Raw genomic sequence first — 20,814 nt, 5'->3', positions numbered from 1 at the left:
TCTAGACCCATATGTCAGTTCTGTTTATCTCACAATGATAAGTGTCGCCCCACTTGTCAGGAGTAATCAAGCGAATAATTTTATAGAAAAAACGCTGTTGGAACAAGTGGGCCGCATATTTTATTGTAGTGAGATAGAGGAAGAGCTCGCATGTTGGTTCATAGGTATTTATGTCATTATAACATGGCAAAAGAGATTTGAGATTACAATAATGGTGTTCAGTAGCATTTTTGAGCATGTTTCTAACGAAGTGATGCCATTTTTGAGCATTCCTGATGGCAAAATTGAGTAATGGGACACAAAATGATAAAAACCCAAAATGAAAAAGAAAAACTTAACGATGAGTTGCTGGGCTGAAATTGTTCCAACTGAGCTTCCTGGGCCTGGGCGTTCGCTTGACGTCCGTCCCTCGGCCGCAGTGGCAACGGCGCCGCCCTTCTCCCGCAACTCGACGCCGACCCATCCCCATCCCCCGCCGCCGGCTCTTTCCCATCCCCATCCCCAACTAGTGAGCGTGAACCCGATGTGAGGCGCGCGAAATCCCTCCGCCATGGAGCATAGTGACGGCGAGACCGCCGCCAAGCGAGCCAAGCTCTCCGCCAGCGGCAGCGAGGACCTCCTCAGCGCGCTATCCGACGACGTTCTCATTCACATCCTTCTCAAGCTCCGCAACACCGCCGTCGCCGCTCGGACCAGCGTCCTCTCCAGCCGCTGGCGCCGCCTCTGGGCCCTCCTCCCGGGCCTGGACTTTCTCCCCGACATCAACCCATACAGCGTACCCGCCGTCCTCGCCGCCCATCAAGCGCCGGCCCTCCGCTCTCTCCGCATCCTCGCCACGGACGCCTCTGCCGACTTCATGGCCGCGTGGCTCCCCATCGCCGCCCGCCGCCTCTCCGGCGATCTATTCTTCATCAACACCGTGTCGCCGGACGACGAGGCCGGGGACAGAGGCGCCTTTGAACTGCCATGCTTCGAGAACGCCACCTCGATCACGCTCCACTTAGGGTTTCTTGGCATTGCAGTGCCAGCCTCCGCCATATCCTCTCGGCTCACCGATCTTGGCCTGAATAGCTTCCAGGTACAGGGTCCGTGCTTGCTCGGTGACGTTGTATCCTCGGCGTGGTCCCCATGCTTGCAAAGGCTCACCATCAACGATGCCCGAGGCATCGACAAATTCACCATCCGCTCAGAGTCTCTCCTGCAATTGAAGCTCAAGGATCTAGATGGCCTGCAGCAGCTCACTGTCGTGGCGCCGAAGCTCAAAGAGCTAAGTGTGATCCTTTGCTTTGCTCCGAATCAACCTATTGCTAGCATCTCAGCTCCTGAGCTGGTGTCGCTCCACTGGAATGATGCCTATGATCCATGCTCTGTCCAACTTGGCGAGATGGCACATCTACAATGTCTGCACGTTGGCATTTTTCTCGTATATGGACCACTTGATTTTACACCCAATCGCGATTGCCTGAGGATCTTGCGGGACTTCAAGGTCATGCACAGTCTAACCCTCCTACTGCTCTATAATCCGGTGAGTTCAATCTTATATGTGAAGTTATGTCGTCATCGCAAGTTTGTGTCAAGCAGATAAGCCAATAGATAATGAGACAAACATGTAGTTTAACTGAAGGAATGTGTCAATGGGACAATATCACATTCTAAAATAGCCATACAAATTTCTCGCTTGTTCTATGCTTCTATTTGCTCAAATCTCTGTAATAGACATGTGTTGAGCCTGAGCGCGGCTGATGTTCATCTCTTATATTGTATTGTTTTTTTCTGGCTAGAATATTCGTTATCCAAGAGGATAATGAACTTTTCAACTGTGATACATTACTCTCCTTTGTGATTTACATACAAACCTTGATGGATGACATGCCAAGGCTCCCGGACATTACATATAATCCTTTTTTGTGACGTCATCTGAACCTGCAGGATATAGGTAACTATCGATACTTGATGCATGACATGACAAGGCTCCCTGACGTCACATGCTTGTCCCTGACTGTGATGTCAAACGGACATTGCTTTGGTGCCAGCTCATTCCACATTCTCGGACTGTGTACTGGTGTAAGAAAGTTGGCACTTAACTACTTTGAGGTAAAACTATCCTTAATTTCTTTATAACTTTTTAAAACATGTATAATACTCGAGTTATCAGGTTAGTCACATAAAACAATATGCATTTGCACTTTCGGGCATACCTAGACTCGATTGCCAGTTGGCCTACTCTAGGTGTTGGTTTGATACTAATACCTTGTCTCCAGACTTTAACTGTGGATTTTTTTTTTTGAGGAATCATGTTGGAAATATTAGCACTTTTCCGATTAGACTTATCCACGAGTTAACAGTAAGCATGGCATAAAAGGTATGCATCTCATAGCGATACCTAAGCATACTAGCACGTATAGAACATAGAATCGAACCTTCTATGAGCAGCACATATACGGCTAGCATAAGTACGAGTAAACGAGGGATGAACAGATCATACCCTCCGGTTGGCCAGGCCAACGCGGCGGCGGCAGCAGCAGCCTCGGCGTCGTCCGTGGCCTTCTTCTTAGCGGCGGCGTCGTCGGCCATGGTGTCGATGCAGAGGAAGTAGTGGAAGCAAAGGCGAACGGAGCTGGGGACGGATCGGGAGCAGTCGTGTCGAGACGCTCCCCAAAAATCTTATTGTCGTTCTCCCGGGCAGGATCTCGAACGACAGGATTCTGAAGGCACCTGCTCTCCCGACCAGCCGTGCACGCGGTCGTCGGGATGGGATCGCCGAAGGCAGCACAGAGTGAGGAACAGTAGATGACGGTTAGGTCACGCGAGAGGTGTGAGTGAACCGAGCTGGGTTACTTCACTGGCCAGAGCCTTCTTATATAGTCCGTAAGGAAGAAAGTCGTGGGCCTTGCCGAGGCCCACGACCGAGTCGGCCCACTCCCGACAAGGGAGTCGTTGTTCCCGGCAAGGGAGTCGACGAATACGCGGGTCCCGGCAAGGGTCGCACCCCCGGCAAGGGAGCCCACAGTCCAACGTCTTGGACAGTGGCCCACATGTTAGCGACTCGTTAATTAATCCCTGATTAATTAATTCATTCCTGAGCGGCAAAAATAAGCTTCGGCTCAGCTCATTCCCGCAACCCGCGGCGCGTCCGCGCGCGTCGTGACGAGGCGAGGCGTGGTGAGGCGGGCGGCGGCGGAGGAGGAGCGCGCTTTTACCACTCCTCTTCCCAAGCTCCCAATGGCAAGTAGTAGAGCAGCCCTTATAGGGGTCTCAACTCTCCTCAACTAGCAAGGTGGGACTAAACTTCCCACCACCTGCCATCTCATACATGGGCCTCAAGATTAACCAGGGATTAGTGTCTTATATGGGCCTAAGCCCATCCATAATCCAACAATCCCCCACCAGATCTCGAGGCACATAAGTTTGTCAACTGTTCCAAACAATGTTTGATATACCAGAATTTTCAGTGAAGACTGTTAAGTTGAACTTCCACCTAGAGCAACAGGATTAGACTTCTTCACAACTAAACAATGGACTATGCCTTAAATTGTTAGTTTGGCATGCAGAAGTTTCGCCTATTGTCAGCTGATACATGGCTGCCGAAGGCTAAACCCCACGGGTGGAGCTTATTAGTCGTACTCCGTACCTTCTCATGAGCTTAATAGAGATAACCCAATCTCATAGACTATGACCAGCAGACAGGCTCACATAGGTGTGTTCCTTCAAAGAATGCTTTGTAGGTTAGCATCTTGCTTACACAAGCTTTGGAACACATTAAGACAAAAGTCAGTCTGCCTTACAGAATTGAGAGTATTGTGCATCTCCAACGGAGTGGATTAATTAAGGATACTCTCCTCAGTTGACCGCTGGATTGTTTTCCCAGGTCCTAATTCACGGGATCTCCGATCACATAGGTTGGGTTACCCCCATGGCAACTTACGTGGGTCTCATACCCTCTCCCTCGATGCATTTTCTATCACAATCCGTGATAGCCCTTTCGTAAAAGGGTCTGCCAGATTCTTAGCCGTCTGTATATAATCCAATGCTATTACTCCGGAGTTTCTTGATTTTCTGACAGATTTCAATTTCCTTCTTATGTGCTTTGTGGATTTCATGTTGTTCTTTGAACTCTTAGCCTTGGCAATCACTGTTTGATTGTCACAGTTCATAAGGACAGCCGGCACTGGTTTATCAACCACCGACAAATCCATCAAAAGCTCTCGAAGCCATTCTACTTCGACGCATGATGTGTCTAATGCTGTGAGTTCTGCTTCCATAGTCGATCTGGGTAAGATCGTCTGCTTGCAAGACTTCCAGGAAACAGCACCACCACTAAGTGTGAAGACATGTCCACTTGTGGCTTTCATCTCATCAGCATCACATATCCAATTCGAATCACTATACCCCTCAAGTACCGTCGGGTACCCAGAATAGTGAATTCCATAGTTCGCAGTACCTTGCAAATAACGCATCACTCGCTCAACAACATGCCAATGCACATCTCCCGGATTGAAAACAAACCGGCTCAGTTTGCACACAACAAATGAAATGTCAGGACGAGTAGCACATGCTAGGCACATCAGTGAACCAACCACTTGAGAATATCTCAATTGATCTATAGCCGTGCCTTCGAACTTTCGAATCCGCACGCTAGAATCATATGGTGTTGCAGAAGGTTTGCAGTCCGAATATCCAAAACGACTCAAAATCTTATCAACATAGTGGGATTGCAAAAGTGTAATTCCACCCTCAGAATTTCTCCGTAGCTTGATGTTCAGGATAACATCAGCCACACCCAGGTCCTTCATCTCAAAGTTGTGAGATAGAAAAGACTTGACCTCCTCAATGACCTTGAGGTGGGTCCCAAATATCAGTATGTCATCGACATACAGACACAGTATAACTCCTTCACCCCCACCATAGCGATAGTATACACATTTGTCAGCTTTGTTCACAACAAAGCCAGCAGATGTCAGAGTAGTGTTGAACTTCTCATGCCATTGCTTAGGCGCTTGTTTCAGGCCATACAGAGATTTCACTAGCTTACACATCTTCCTTTCCTGACCATTTACTACAAAGCCAACCGGCTGTTGCATGTAAATTTCCTCGTCTAGCTCTCCGTTAAGGAAAGCCGTCTTAACGTCCATCTGATAAACGAGAAGACCATTCGAGGCAGCCGAAGCGAGTAACACTCGAATGGTTGTCAGTCTAGCCACAGGTGAATAAGTGTCAAAGAAATCCTCTTCTTCTTTCTGGGTATAACCCTTGGCCACAAGCCTAGCCTTGTACTTCTCAACAGTACCATCGGGCCTAAGCTTCCTTTTGAACACCCACTTACATCCTAATGGTCGACAACCATAAGGACGATCAGTGATCTCCCATGTTCCGTTAGCCAAGATGGAATCCATCTCACTACGGACCGCATCCTTCCAGTAGTCAGCATCCGGAGATGCATAAGCTTCTGAAATGGAGCTGGGAGTATCATCATCCACGAGGTACACGAGGAAATCATCATCAAAGGACTTTGCAGTCCTCTGTCTCTTGCTCCTAACAGGAGCTTCCTCGTCATCCTCCGTGGAACTCTTATCACTTTTATGTTCATAATATTCCATCGGAATAGCAGGTTCAGGAGTCTCATCAGATTCCAGTCTAGAATTGCTTTGCATATCTCTCATGGGGAAAATATCCTCAAAGAATGTAGCATCCCTAGACTCTATAATTGTACCGACCTTCTGGTCAGGTACCTCAGATTTCACCACTAGAAATCTATAGCCAACGCTATGCTCGGCATAGCCAAGAAAAACACAGTCCACGGTCTTTGGTCCCAATTTGCGCTTTTTGATTATTGGCACATTGACTTTAGCCAAACAGCCCCAAGTGCGCAAGTAAGAGAGTGTAGTTCTTTTCTTTTCCCATTGCTCATAGGAAGTAGTCTCATTATCCTTTGTGGGAACTTTATTCAGGACATGACAAGATGTCAATAAAGCCTCCCCCCACCATGCCTTGGATAAACCCGATGTATCTAACATGGCGTTAACCAAATCAGTTAGAGTACGGTTTTTCCGTTTGGCAACCCCGTTTGACTGGGGTGAGTAGGGAGGCGTCCTCTCATGAATAATACCATGTTTCGCACAGAATAAATCAAACTCATTAGAAAAGTACTCTCCACCACGATCAGACCGGACTTGTTTTATTTTCTTCTCAAGTTGGTTCTCAACTTCAGCCTTATAGACTTTAAAGTAGTGTAGAGCCTCATCCTTAGTATTTAACAAGTATACATAGCAGAATCTAGTGGAATCATCAATCAGAGTCATGAAGTATTTCTTTCCACCTTTAGTCAACACACCATTCATCTCACAGAGATCTGAATGTATGAGCTCTAGAGGTGCCAGGTGTCTCTCCTTCGCAGGCTTGTGAGTCTTACGAGGTTGCTTAGCTTGCACACACGCATGGCACTTAGAGCCTTTGGCTAAAGTGAAACTCGGGATTAAATCCATCTTAGCTAGTCGCGTCATACAACCGAAATTTATGTGACAAAGACGTGACTGCCAAACCTCAGATTCGTTCACATTAGAATGAATTTGGTTCACGACTTTATTACAGAAATCCTCCAGGGAAAGGCGGAACAAGCCACCACAATCATATCCTTTTTCAACAAATAGTCCATATCGAGATACGACTACTTTGTTAGACTCAAATACTAACTTAAACCCTTGTTTACATAGAAGGGAGCCACTAACGAGATTCTTCTTTATGGCGGGGACATGCTGCACGTTCTTCAGTTGCACGATCTTTCCCGAAGTAAACTTCAGATCTATCGTGCCAACACCATGAACAGAAGCATGCGAGCCATTCCCCATTAGGACGGAACAATCTTGTGCGACCTGGTAGGAAGAAAACAAAGACACATCAACACACACATGAATATTGGCCCCAGTGTCAATCCACCAATCGGTGGACTGACAGACTGAAAGTATGGTAAACAGATTACCATACCCAGATGCTGCATCATTGTTGCTCAGAGTGACATTCACAGACTTGGAGTCCTGTGCTGGCTTCTTGTACTTGTTTGGGCACTTGTTTGCCCAATGTTCATCTGAACCACAAGTAAAGCAGCCATCTCTCCTTTTGTCTTTCTTCTTACCCTTCTTCTTAAAGGTAGTATTCTGCTGGACAGAGTTCTTTCCCTTGAACTTGTGGAAGTTCTTCTGCACCACATTGGCGCTAGAAGAACCCTCTGCCCCTTTCACGTGTGAGTCCTTTGCTCTCGAGTTCTGCTCAACACTGAGATGACCAATGACATCCTCAACAGAGAATTCACGTCTCAAGTGCTTGAGGGAAGTAGCAAAGTTCCTCCAACTAGGAGGGAGTTTTGCAATAATGCAACCCGCGACAAACTTGTTCGGTAACTCACACTTCAGGAGCTCCAGCTCTTTAGCAATGCACTGTATCTCATGAGCCTGGTCCAATACAGAACGGTTATCAACCATCCTGCAACCATGGAACTGCTCCATGGCATACAGCTCACTGCCAGCATCAGTTGCGCCGAATTTGACTTCGAGCGCATCCCACAAGTTTTTGGCAACGCCCATATGAATATAGGCGTCAACCAACTTGTCTCCAATCACACTCAGAACTGCTCCTAGAAAGATTGTGGTTGCCTCCCTAAACGCCTTCTCCTGTTCGGGAGCAATCGTTTCTGTGAGGGACACACCACCAACCCAGAACACGTTCATCGCTGTGAGCCACAAGGTGGTCCTAGCCTGCCAACGCTTAAAATGCGTCCTGGTAAACTTTTCCGGTTTCAGAGTAGCATCAAAGCCTTGAATCGAAAAGTGCCTAGAATAAGGTTTTTGGATTGTTGGAAATATTAGCACTTTTCTGATTAGACTTATCCACGAGTTAGCATGGCATAAAAGGTATGCATCTCATAGCGATACCTAAGCATACTAGCACGTACAGAACATAGAATCGAACCTTCTATGAGCAGCACATATACGGCTAGCATAAGTACGAGTAAACGAGGGATGAACAGATCATACCCTCCGGTTGGCCAGGCCAACGCGGCGGCGGCAGCAGCAGCCTCGGCGTCGTCCGTGGCCTTCTTCTTAGCAGCGGTGTCGTCGGCCATGGTGTCGATGCAGAGGAAGTAGTGGAAGCAGAGGCGAACGGAGTTGGGGACGGATCGGGAGCAGTCGCGTCGAGACGCTCCCCAAAAACCTTATTGCCGTTCTCATTCCCTGATTAATTAATTCATTCATGAGCGGCAAAAATAAGCTTCGGCTCATTCCCGCAACCAGCGGCGCGCGCGCGTCGTGACGAGGCGTGGCGAGGCGGGCGGCGGAGGAGGAGGAGCGCGCGTGTACCACTCCTCTTCCCAAGCTCCCAATGGCAAGTGGTAGAGCAGCCCTTATAAAAGGGTCTCAACTCTCCTCAACTAGCAAGGTGGGACTAAACTTCCCACCACCTGCCATCTCATTCATGGGCCTCAAGATTAACCAGGGATTAGTGTCTTATATGGGCCTAAGCCCATCCATAATCCAACAAATCACCGGGGGGACACCTATATATATTTCTCAATCGGCCAAAAGGGGCCCAGCAGTGACAGGTTACAGATTACAGACGCACGGCAAGCCGTGTGGTAAGATAGCTAAGCCAAGACCTGGCAGCTACCTTGTCAGCAGGATCTCTCAGGCGATGCAAAAAAAGCTCAAAGTTAGTTACAATGTTCTGAGCGGTAAAACGAGAAGAGTGATCTTCAGAACGGAAGACAGCAGCATTGCGGGGGTCCCAAATTCTCCATAGCACTACCAGGAGCACTTCCGGCCACACCCTGCAATCAAGCTCATGCGGGGGCTGAACCAGCCAGAGGTCCTGGAACCTGGGCGTCGTAGGGAGGCCTAGTTGTGCCCAAATCTGCACAGCTCGCGGGCAGTCGATGAACAGGTGAGAAGTATCTTCAGAGAGAGCAGCACATCGCGGGCAGTTGGCGGAATCAGACGTGTTTGTAGGACAAATTTGCTCTAGTGTTTAGTCTGCCACGAAACAGGAGCCATGCAAACAGCTTAAGCTTGTGCGGCGCTCTTGATCTCCAGATTAGATCAGCATGATCATCCTCCAAGTCTTCATGCGTCAGGATCTTATATGCGGCTTTGGAGGAGTAGCTTTGCCCATGCAGCAAGAACCGTTCTTCCTGGCCAACCGTCAACTGTACATCCTGCAACAACAAGCAAAGAGCATCTAGCTCGTGCGAGGCGGCCGAGGTTATCCTGTTCGAGAGGTTTGCCTGTAACCCGTCTCACATGATATGTACCACTGGGATGAAGAAATTTGTAGAGTGGGAATACAGGCTCGGGAAAGCAGTGGCTAGAGAGGTTGGCAGTAACCAGGTGTCAAGCCAGAAGAAAGTCTTCTGACCATTATTGGTGAGGACGAAGGTGATCGGGAGAAGTGTTTGTAGCTGAGCTTGGATAATTTTTGTTAGGAACGTGGGGTTTTGGCATGATGCCAAGTGGGAGAGGCTGCATATGTGTTGCTTATCTACCCAGTCAATCCAAGGTAGGTGGGAGGTGTTTTCATAGGTGAGGTATTTGTGAGCAAACTTCATAAGGAGACAGTCATTCTGAACAGCTAGGTTCTTAATGCCTAGACCACCAAAAATTTTCGGTTTACAAACGTTTTTCCAAGCAAGCAAACATTTGGAACCCGTGCACGTCTCCTCAGCAGCCCAAAAGAAGGCTCGTCTAATGGCATCCAGCTCTTTTAGCGTTTTCTTTGGGATTTTGAAAACCGACATGAAATACGTAGCGAGAGAGTCTAAGACAGAAGAAATGAGCACAAGCCTTGCAGCACGATTAAGCAATTTTGCGCACCAGCCCGGGAGGAAAGATTGGTAGGAGGAGAGGAGGGGCTGGAAGGCCGAGGGGGGAAGCTTAGTGGGGGATAAGGGTAGGCCGAGGTAGGTCTGGGGAAAGCTAGAGATCGCACAGCCAAAGATCTGGGCAATTGTGGAGGCGGTTGTGTCGTCAACATTCATGGGGACAAAAGTAGTCTTTGCAAAATTTATACGGAGACCAGTTGCCAAGGCAAAATCGTCGAGCAGCTGCTTGAGTTTACGGGCAGCAGCAGTGGAGGCATGGGCAATGATAAGAGTGTCGTCGGCATATTGCAGAATGGAGGGCGGAAGATCATTGTAGACCGGGTGGTGAAGCTCGTTGGTTTGATCAGAGGCAGCAGACAGGATGAGCTGTTGGAGAACATCGGCAACGATGATGAACAGATACGATGAGATGGGATCGCCTTGCCGGAGACCGTTTTTGCACTGAATCCAGCTTCCAGGAACCCCGTTAAGAATGACAGCAGTTTTACCGGAAGAGAGCAAATCCTCAATCCAAGAGCAAAACCGATCTGGAAAGCCCCGATGGCGAAGAATTTTGAGCAGAGAAGGCCACAAAATGGAGTCGAACGCCTTCCTGAAGTCAAGCTTGAGGACCATTGAAGCAGCTTTGTGTTTATGACAACAGTTGAGAGAATCAGCAGGATAGATGAAATTCTCAGCAATACACCGTCCAGATATAAATCCAGTTTGGTCACCGTGAACGAGTAGTGGGATGTAGGTTTTGAGGCGATTGGTGAGGAGCTTGGCGATGCCTTTGATTGGGCAGTTTTGCAGAGAGATCGGGCGAAAAGCATCCGCGGTGTTAGCACCATCTTTCTTTGGGACTGTGGAAATTATATGGCTCGTGTAATTGCTAATACTTTCATCTTCAAGTTTAGCAAAGCGGCGTACTATTTTCTAATGTATGCGACGATGTATTGGGAAATGCATTGGAGCTCCCAGGTGCCACACACCCCTATATGAATATAGTACTGATTTTTTCAGGAAATTTCAAAAAATTCTGAAATTTTTGGATATCAAACCTGGGTGCCCATTGTCCACCCGTGTTCAATTTCGTTTGGAATGGGTGCCCATGGTATCCGTGGCGAAGGAAATACGGTCCGATGGACGATCCATCCAAATAGTTTTTCTATACATAGGAATTTTTTTGACTCTTTTACCGAGATTACCATGGGTACCCTTGCCCCACGAAACCGAACACGGGTATACAATGGGCACCCAGGTTTGATATCCCAAAATTTCAGAATTTTTTGAAATTTCCTGGTATTTTTTTAATGCTATATTCATATAGGGGTGTGCGGCACCCGAGAGCCACAAATCCTCATCCACGATATATTGCACTTTATTGCCTGGCAGGCTCAGTCGCACGCTCAATCTTGATAACACACTTAGGCTGGTCGTAGTGGGGAGTATCGTACAGTAGTATCATTCATATGATACTAGTGTATGATAGTACCTCCATAGTGCATAGTATCATAGACTAGTATCTTAGGTGGTCTTATTTTTTGTCATGCATGACAACATTGAATTTATTATGATATGGTATCATAATATGATACTCAATTCTCCCTTTCCTCATTTAATTCTATGCCACCTCATCAAAATTGCTTAGTTGGCATGTATTATAGTAACTATGATACTCCCATTACAGCCAGCCTTAAAGCAAGTACTTGGAGATGATTTTATTTTCTTACGATATGCTTTTCTAAGATATTTCATTGACAATGAAGTTCAAAGGTCAAACTGAACATCATCATGCTTAAGAATTTGTGTAACTTCTATAATAGTGTTTGTCGTACCAGATTCTCTTTGTACACAGTAACACAGAACAAACACATTTTCTGCAGTATGCTGGCTTCAAACTATTTCCTGGTGTTGTTCATTTGTAAATGTGCTTATGCATCTCGAAGTACTCGGACAGTCTGATAAATTATAATTTCATCTCTTTTTCGTCATGAAACGTATCGGTTAATCTTACGAAGTTGATATGCTCCTCACTTCAGGCGCAGACTCCATGCCCATCGAGATGCATTTGTGATCAGCCAACACACTGGAAAAGTGAGAAACTTGTGCTCGATCGCCTCCAAGAAGTAGAAATTAGTGAACTATCAGGAACTGAACATGAATGTAATTTTGTGCAACGGTTATTCAGTTGGGCAACGGCCTTAAAAAAGATGACAGTATCTTTTCATCACTCAATTACGGAAAGCAAGGCCAAGGGGTTGTGCCAGATGTTACGAAGCTTCTCCACATCGGAACTATATATGGAATTTTATGTGCACCGCTGTTTGGTGGGGAAAGTTCTGTATGTTCCTGAAGATTAACACACTGATTTGCCAATTCTCACAAGCTTCTGGTTTGCTTGGTCCTAATGTTGGCATGCTGACGAATTCATGTTGCCAGAATGTCAATGCTGTTGGGATTGTCTTTCTGGGATGTGTGTTTATCTTTGTAATCTGTATGCAACTATGGATGCTAATTAATTTGCTAGGATATCAGCAGCTTACCCTGACTTCTATTCTATCGATGCTGAGAGCATTTGTTAAGTGGGGTGCTCTGCTATTTAGTAGTCTCATGGTGATTTCTGCTATGAATTTCTGCTATTGTAATGGTACCCGGGACTGGAAGGTCACCCTTTTGATATCTTTTGCTGGAATTTGTGTAAAGGTATGGTTCTTTCATGAATTATGAGACTGAAATTAAGTAACTTGGTCTCATATATGGATTCATGTCATGAAGCTACATGTCCAATGGTCTTTCATGTTGGGTGAATTACGATAAGCTGTTTAGATGGGAGATTAATATCCAGAGCATTAACTGCTAATGAAAGCTGGTGGCATTTATCATGTGACGTGCACTTATGATCTACTGCAGAGGGCAAGTGTTCCAAACAAGGTTGCCAGAACAGGACTCCTAGCCTGAGGTAATAGTCTTCCTGCTTATACCTTTATTCTTGTTGGTAGGTCACCCTTGGTTAATTATGTATGATTGATGGGTTGATGTTGTCAAGGCTGTGGATGAGTTTTGCTGAAATCTAACAAAAATGGGCGTCGACTCAATAGGTACGGTGGTTTCACACTTGAAGACTCCAGTGGACAGTAGTAAAATAAATATGGAAGCTGAAGATATCAGTAAAAGAAAGACCGTTATGTGGTATCTTCGCCGAGGAAGTTGTGCTGACAAAGGACAATCTTGCTCGCTGCAACTGGCAAGGAAGCAAAAGAAGCATTGTTTTTGTGCCCATGGCAAGACAATTAAACAACTCTTCTTTCAGTGCAAGTTTGCGCATTCTATGTAGTCAGTCATCTAAAATAATGTTCAATTTGTATCTGTCAACAAGTGTTGCCAATTTGTATGGTCATTGTTTGATGACATACCTAACAAGTTTTATATGCTAACAAGGGTGGATGCATCTGCCTTACTATGGGCGCTTAGACTATGTAGAAATGATATGATTTTCAATGTAAAAGTTCATCTCCGTTATCTACTGCTGGACGAATTGGCTTCATACGGGGTCTACATTACTTTGAATGAAGCACCAACCATTGTTGACAATGGTGTGTACGCAATTGGAGCATATTAAATTTTGTGTTAATAAAAGTGTCCTTCATCAATCAAAACGGACACACAGTATTCACGTGACGATGAATCCACAGCTAAAGTGGTAGTATCTTATTGGTAAACCAGCTGATATTGTTGATTGTGAAATGTATATAGTCTGGGTGGCGTGACTTGCTCCTGAAATAACAGGGCTCACTGGGAGGAATATGGACATGGTGGTTGATGTCACCGTGTCAAAAGTCTCCTTGTGGAGAGACAACATATGATTCCAGATTGTCTAGTTGTATCATCAAGGGAGTGATGCAGTATTTGTTTGGCTTGCACCATTGGTGGTGGTGGCGGCACGGCACCTCTGACATGACGTGAGAATATTTTGTTCCTAGACTGAGAATAGGTAAAGGAGCGTTAAGAAGGACAGTGGTTTCTTCACCGAGTATCAGCGGTAGACATATTAGTCTCCTTTTGAAGTCTCAAACGTAGAAGAAAGAATATTTTTCTATTAAAAATTTGAACAAGTCGATGAAAAACCCGTGGAAGCGCACGCAACACCTTGAGCCCCACCACAAAGAAAACCATCCTTCCCAGCAATGGAAATGGGTCAGGGTAGCACTGGCGCAGCACGATGTGAAGCATTGGGAGCTGACCGCACTAGCACTGCAGCTGTTATTTGTAGCTGGTTGGTGGCGTTTCACTGTCCATTGGGACCTCCTTTCGCTGTGTCATTCATCCCGTTCCTTGGTGCTCACTTGGACAGTGCCACCACCAAGGCCTCTCGCTCCTTTATTAGCTACCATCATCAGAAAGACTGACACAAGTCGAGAGGCCCAGCAGCCATTCCACCGGCAGCAGCAACCTACAAGCAGTGCAGATCTGCTAGAGAGGGAAGGAGGGCGGGAGGGAGGGCATGGGCAGCTCATCAGGGCTCGTCGACTGGAGGGGAAGGCCGGTTAACCCCAAGAAGCATGGAGGAGTGAGAGCTTCCATCTTCATTCACGGTATGAAATTGGAATTGGAACAGAACGCCTGCATACATACTGCATCGTTCATGTCTTCCTAAGTTCCTTTGATTTGCTCGCTCCAGTAGTCTTGCCCATCCCATTTTTTGTCAACAATGATAACCTTCTTTTCTGGAGTTAGTATATCATATGTGTAAACAGTCGATCCATTTGGATTTTTCTCCCTCTAGCTAGCAAGCAAGCAGGTTTCTTGCCCCCTGCCATGCTGCTGACTAGCTAGCAGTAGCAGGTCACTCTCGCTCCCACTTTTGCCATCGGTCGCGTGTTTCCACAAACCATACTCGGTAGTAGGAAGCTTAATCTTTTTGGCCAAGATTAGAGATGTTAATCGACGCTTCACATTTTTTCTTTCTAATCTGTTGTTGTGCATGCATGCAGCTCTGGTGCTGCTGAGCAACGCTGCCAACATCGCCAACATCATGAACCTGGTGACCTACCTTCGCGGCACCATGCACATGGGGGTGGCGGAGGCCTCAACGACGGCCAGCAACTTCTTCGCGGCGCTGCAGATGTTCTCCATCCCGGCGGCCTTCCTCGCCGACTCTTACATCAAGCGCTTCTACACCGTCCTCATCTTCGGCCCGATCGAGATTCTGGTATACTACTCGCTCTGTAAACAAATACGTATTAGTACTTCCATGGTTTAGATCACTATATATATACTTCCATGTCTTTAGGAGATGGATTTTGCTTTTGTTACTTTTTATCCATGGAAGTGGAATGAGCTTTTCTTTTATTTATCTACATCAAGCCTCTCATGCATGATTGCTCCATTATGCATTTCATTCAGTAACAGTCGGTAGTAGTATTTCCCAACTAAGGAATCTAGTCAACGACGTTTTAGCCTGATAATAGTACACCTTGAGTGATGCTACGTACGAATACGACTAGGTAGCTAGCAAAGGTGCTGGATTTTTCCATGAAGCGCTAGACAAAGGTGGCATGGGTGCCATCGGCGCGTCAACAGGAGCGGAAAAAGGAGGAGCGACGAGACGATCAAAGTGGCATACACAGCACAGATGGGGTCGACACAACGGGGGAGTAGTTGGTGCCTTGGTGGGACCGTGAGAGTTGGATGACCCGCTTTCTTTCTTGCGGGAACCAAAATAGAGTAATGCTACACATACAAACAAGTTACACGGTTTCACAAAGAGGGTTAATTTGATTGGTCAATAGGTGGGGAGGCGGTCCCTCCCCTCCCCTGAAAATCAAAGAGGGGAGAAGGAGTTTATGTTTGGTTAATAGATGGAAAACGTCCTAGTCAACGTGTAATTACGTGTAACTCTTTGTATGTTTAACATTATTGACCAAAATATCAACCAGCTTTCTAGAAGCCCTCGCTGGAGAAGGCAGTTTGGCAAAACGTCTCACTAAAGTGGGCCTTCTCGTGTGACATGGCAGCCGCCCTTTCAACACTTTCTTTTTTCAATTGGAGTTCGATTCACATCGTGAGCACCCTTTTTGCGCAGGTTAACAAAAAAGAATATTGGTAAATGGGCCGGGCCCGCGGAGGGTGTGTGCGCTGTGGTTTGCGGATATAACACAGCAAGGGGCGCAGAAGGCGTCAAATAGGATTGTCTCAAAAAAAAGTCAAATAGGAGTTGTGCAATTAATTATCGTGGTCCCAAAAATTGTCAACGCTTGTGTTATTTGATTTTTTGGAAGTTAGAGAAGTTAAAAAAATACAAAATTGAAATTCTTGTCTCGCATAAAAAATGCAGATATCCGCAGGAGCACGCAGGTGCGGAGCATACATGTATGCGACCAAACATCCGCTTTGAGTTTGACGAACTTGTTTGCACATAAACCCCTTAATTACTTCTTTTGTGTGTGTGTGTGTGTGTGTGGGTGGGGGGGGGGGGGGGGGGTGGGGGGGTTGGGGGTTCCATGCATGCATGCTTCACCCATCCCACCCCCATGCATTTTCATTTGATCCACAAATTACAATCTATTATATATTTTGAACCGAAAGTCCAAATTGAGTTTCATTTGTATATGTGTGTTTGTTGCAACATTTGTTTTTGAACAAGACCATTCTTGAATACATTTTGAGAACTTTAAATTTTAAGAAGTGTCAAATATTTAAAACCTAATAGTCGTAACATTAGATTCTTACCAACTTTTACCAAGTTTCATTTGGTTTCGGATTTAGGGTTTAGGGTCTTGGGCTTAGGGTTTAAGTTTTAGTTTTGAAACTTGGTGAACTTATCATTCGTCCCTATCAAGTTTAGTTGTTGAAACTTGCTAGAGCTATTAAACTTGTCAAAACGTATTGACAAATGGTCTTGTTCCAAAGCCCTCGTCCCAACGAACACGAATATGCAAACCAAACATAAATTAAACTTTTGATTCAAAAAATATAATGGATTCAAATTTGAAAGTCAAAGAAAAAAATGGAAAGTGGGACGGGTGGAGCTGTCAAAAGTTGGATGTATGGACCCCACCTAAGGTAATTAATGACTAAAGCACATGTAAAGATCAAACCAATTTCTGAATCGCAAGACAATCGGGCGGCCAGGAGTCTGTGTGCTCCCACACCTACGCGCCACAAATCCTCTTCCATTAAAAATGTTCAAATAACATTAACATCAGCCAACAATGCTGACAACCATAAGGCAACAGGAGAGATCCTCTGACAATGGCGCTTCCAGAAAAGGAACAAAGCAGGAGCACCGTTGTCGTCGGATCCAAGCGCTGATGATAGATTATGGGTTTCAACCTAAATAGAAGCCTGAGCAAACTCCAAACAATGGTTTTAACAAGGGAATACCATTATTGTCAAGTTCAATGAAAGAAGGTCGGACCTAAATTTTCACCCTAAAACTCAAGATCTATGGCTCAAAGAGCACCACCTAACGAGAGTCGCCATATGCTGCCTTCACCTTTTTTGCTCTTCAGCTCTAAAAGTCTTAACAAATGCGATATTTGCGTGCCACATATACACTAGCCTATGCAACTTCACGTGTTTGTTACTAATTTAAATAGTTTGTGATTGTGTTAAAAATAGTTTTTGATGTTGCAGAAAAGCATGTGAATTCCATAAAACAGTAATGTGATGGGATTTTATGATCCCAAATAATCATTCACATTTAACTCTACATTGCTCTGGTCTCTTGACGCGCCAAACACATGCCACCAGGTCATTGCAATTTGTGAGTACCACTAATCTAGTCGCTGTGCAAGCCTAATCTCACATTCAGAGCACTTTGCATTTGCAGGGCTACATCCTACTAGCAGTGCAAGCGCACGTCCCGTCTCTGCACCCGCCGCCCTGCAGTCCCACTGGCGCGCAGACCTGCGAGACGGTCCGTGGCTCCAACCTGAGCCTGCTCCTCCTGGGCCTCTACCTGATCCCCATCGGCGACGGCGCGGCGCGCGCGTGCCTGCCGGCGCTGGGAGGAGACCAGTTCGACACGGCCGACCCCGTGGAGCAGCGGCAGGAGACGAGCTTCTTCAACTGGTACACCTTCGCCGTGTCCTCCGGCGGCTTCGTCGGCCTGGTGCTCGTCGTGTGGGTGGAGAACAGGAGAGGATGGGACATCGGCTTCACCCTGTGCGCTCTCTGCGTGCTGCTGGGGATGCTCATATGGATGGCCGGCTTCCCTTTCTACAGGAACCAGCTGCCCGGTGGAAGCGCCATCACAAGAATCTTGCAGGTATATATTTATCCGCCGCGTGTTTGTTTTTTCAGATTCATTCAAGATTACAATCCGTTCCTAGTAGTAGTAATGGCAATTCGACCAAACACTTGGCATCAAACAGGTTCTTGTGGTGGCATTCAAGAAAAGAAATGTTCAGTTGCCTGACAACGCAAGTGAACTGAAGCAACTGAACCAAGATGATCACAATGTCCTTGAAGAGCTGCAGCGGACAGATGGCTTTCGGTAAGTACTAAGTACTCTAGCTCCTGCCAAATCTGAAGAACAGCCCTGAAATATACGTACTTGGCTGAAGCTAAAGCTTCCTACAGGTGCCTGGAGAAATCGGTGGTAGAGACCGGAGAGACAGGGCCATGGTCGCTGTGCACCGTGACCCAGGTGGAGGAGACCAAGATCGTCCTCCGGATGGTGCCCATCTTCCTCAGCTCCGTCCTCGGATACATCCCGGTGCCGCTCATCCTCAACTTCACCGTGCAGCAGGGGAACACCATGGACACCAAGCTCGGCGGCGTCCACATCTCCCCGGCCACGCTCTTCGTCATCCCCACCGTCTTCCAGATGGTGATCCTCGTCCTCTACGACCGGTTCATCGTCCCCTTCCTGCGCAGGATCACCGGATACGTGGGCGGCGTCACGCATCTGCAGCGCATCGGGATCGGGTTCCTCTCGGCCACCGTGGCCACCGGCGTCGCCGCCCTGGTGGAGGCCAAGAGGAAGAGGGTCGCGGAGGAGAACGGCCTCATGGAAGCCACCACCGGGATCCCCATGTCCGTCTTCTGGCTGACGGTGCAGTTCTTCCTCCTCGGGGTGGTGGACGTCACCTCCTTCGTGGGGCTCCTCGAGTTCTTCTACAGCGAGGCGTCCACGGGGATGAAGTCCGTCGGCAGCTCCATCTTCTACTGCATCCTCGGGGTGTCGGCTTGGCTGGGGAGCCTGCTCATCCAGGTGGCCAACCGGGTCACCAGGCGCGCCGACGGGACGGGAGGCTGGCTGGACGGCACCAACTTGAACATGGGCAAGCTCGACAACTTCTACTGGCTGCTTGCTGTGCTTGAGCTGGTGTCGCTCTTCGTCTACACCTTCTTCGCCAGGAGGTATGTGTATAGGAATGAGCAAAGGGTTGTGGATGTGGACACCAAGGTTCCAATGGAAGGTGCCACCTTTGGTGATGTGATGATCTAGACTAGACTAGATGATGATACACGACCAAACTAGACAATGCCAACTTCAATTGTGACGTACAACTACCAACTACCACTCAGTGTTTTGACTGGACCAATGTGGATGGGCCGGGATGTTATATGACTCTTTTTGAGCGTTTAACTACAGTGCAAAATTTCGGAAAGAAATAACATTCGATGTGCTCAAGGTGAAAGAAAAAGCAGACACACGAAAATGAATGCACCGGGATGTATATGAATTTTTTGAGTGTTTCACTACCGTGTAAATTATATGAAAAAAAGAAACATTTGGTGTGCTCAAGGTAAAAGAAAAAGCAGACATAAGAGAACAAAATTGGTACTCAAAGAAGGCAATTTTTGAAGCGTTTTGGGGTGCATGTTTGTTTCTTTACCCATATAAGTATCACGAATGTCGCCTGTTCACAAAAAAGTATACTTAGGGAGCACTCGATAATACTTGAAGGAAAAACTCATTGCTAGAAACTACCAACCAAGACATGATCCGGGGAATGATTATATGAGGCATGCCTTACGGCCTTACGGCCCTTACCTTTGTGTAGCGCAATGCAGAGAGGCCACGTATAATTCAGGCCTTTTGGCACAAGTGGAAAATACTTCACCAGCACGCCAGGCCTATTCTTCACACTCACCAATGTTTATCTCCAAAAAAATTGATTTTTTCTTGCAAATTTTCAGAATTTACTGTTCATCTAGCATAATGCACCTGGGAACAGAATGACACTTTCCAATGATGGGTTGTTTTGGGATGTTCGTTACAACTAGTTCGTGAATCTTAAAATAATATTCAAGAATCTAAAAAAATCTTCATTGTAGTTTTAAACACAGATTTAGAATAAACATTTGTCATTTTTAAACAAATGTTTCAAAATTTATTTTAAAAATTATGGATTTTTAAAATGTTCATGAATTTATAAAATACGCTTGAATTTAAAAAATAATGAATTTTCAAAAATTATCACGGATTTTAAAAGTGTTCATATAATATAAAATGAATAATAGAAGAAAGAAGAATTAAATGCCAAAAAAGAATAAAAAACAGTAGAAAAGCAACACATTTTCTTTTACAACAAGAATGAGAAAAAGAAAAAAAATAGATAGAAAACCAGTGCAAAAGCTAGCAGAACGGACGAGAAAAACGTCACAAAAAACTAGTGAACGGGAAAAAAAGCAACTGAAATGTGCCAGCCCAAGTTGCTCACTGGGTCCGTATTTTATACGCACTATTCCACGCAACGAGCATGGATAGGAAATTTCAATTTATTCATCAATCATGGTAGTACGGAGAACACAATAAATAATAAAAATTATAACCAGCTGCATGAATTATCTAGCGACGACTACAAGCACTGGAGCGAGCCGAAGACGCGCTGTCGTCATCGCCTCTCCCTCACCGGAACCGGACAAATCTTTTAGTAGACAGTCGGGACTACCTAGCAGGTTACTTTTCTTACAAACAGGAACAAGACGGGAACACTCTGGTGCTACCACTTGTC

At 46.2% G+C, this 20,814-nt stretch overlaps 2 protein-coding genes across 3 annotated transcripts; both read left to right on the top strand.

The window, feature by feature from the left end:
- The first annotated feature begins 417 nt into the window (after window positions 1–417).
- On the top strand, window positions 418–13,322 carry LOC125537484 (putative F-box/FBD/LRR-repeat protein At4g03220). Of its 2 annotated transcripts, XM_087544006.1 has the most exons (5): window positions 418–1,525; window positions 1,930–2,094; window positions 11,887–12,550; window positions 12,758–12,806; window positions 12,946–13,322. In XM_087544006.1, the coding sequence occupies exons 1-3, from the start codon at window positions 551–553 to the stop codon at window positions 12,205–12,207; spliced, it is 1,461 nt and encodes a 486-aa protein (XP_087400132.1). In that variant the 5' UTR covers window positions 418–550; the 3' UTR covers window positions 12,208–12,550; window positions 12,758–12,806; window positions 12,946–13,322. The 2 variants fall into 2 exon arrangements, with proteins under 2 accessions (XP_087400132.1, XP_087400131.1); XM_087544005.1 differs by having other exon boundaries at window positions 11,887–12,806.
- An 839-nt stretch (window positions 13,323–14,161) lies between these two features.
- LOC125537485 (protein NRT1/ PTR FAMILY 4.5) lies at window positions 14,162–19,473 on the top strand. The gene is made up of 5 exons (XM_048700802.2): window positions 14,162–14,439; window positions 14,839–15,056; window positions 17,679–18,116; window positions 18,223–18,344; window positions 18,431–19,473. The coding sequence occupies exons 1-5, from the start codon at window positions 14,349–14,351 to the stop codon at window positions 19,299–19,301; spliced, it is 1,740 nt and encodes a 579-aa protein (XP_048556759.1). The 5' UTR covers window positions 14,162–14,348; the 3' UTR covers window positions 19,302–19,473.
- Window positions 19,474–20,814: the final 1,341 nt, after the last annotated feature.

The sequence above is a fragment of the Triticum urartu genome, chromosome 2A (genome assembly GCF_056163025.1).
Source record: "Triticum urartu cultivar PI428250 chromosome 2A, HENAU_Tu73, whole genome shotgun sequence".
NCBI classification, from domain to species: domain Eukaryota; kingdom Viridiplantae; phylum Streptophyta; class Magnoliopsida; order Poales; family Poaceae; genus Triticum; species Triticum urartu.
Note: the sequence above shows the minus strand (reverse complement) of the source record. Positions and strands in the feature narration are given on the sequence as shown.

Excerpts from the sequence above, each read along its gene's own strand:
- LOC125537484 (XM_087544006.1), top strand. The coding sequence starts at position 551 with ATGGAGCATAGTGACGGCGAGACCGCCGCCAAGCGAGCCAAGCTCTCC. Across the intron at positions 1,526-1,929 it reads TCCTACTGCTCTATAATCCG|GATATAGGTAACTATCGATA; the intron begins GTGAGTTCAATC and ends CTGAACCTGCAG. Across the intron at positions 2,095-11,886 it reads TGGCACTTAACTACTTTGAG|GCGCAGACTCCATGCCCATC; the intron begins GTAAAACTATCC and ends TCCTCACTTCAG.
- LOC125537485 (XM_048700802.2), top strand. The coding sequence starts at position 14,349 with ATGGGCAGCTCATCAGGGCTCGTCGACTGGAGGGGAAGGCCGGTTAAC. Across the intron at positions 14,440-14,838 it reads AGCTTCCATCTTCATTCACG|CTCTGGTGCTGCTGAGCAAC; the intron begins GTATGAAATTGG and ends GCATGCATGCAG. Across the intron at positions 18,345-18,430 it reads CAGCGGACAGATGGCTTTCG|GTGCCTGGAGAAATCGGTGG; the intron begins GTAAGTACTAAG and ends AGCTTCCTACAG.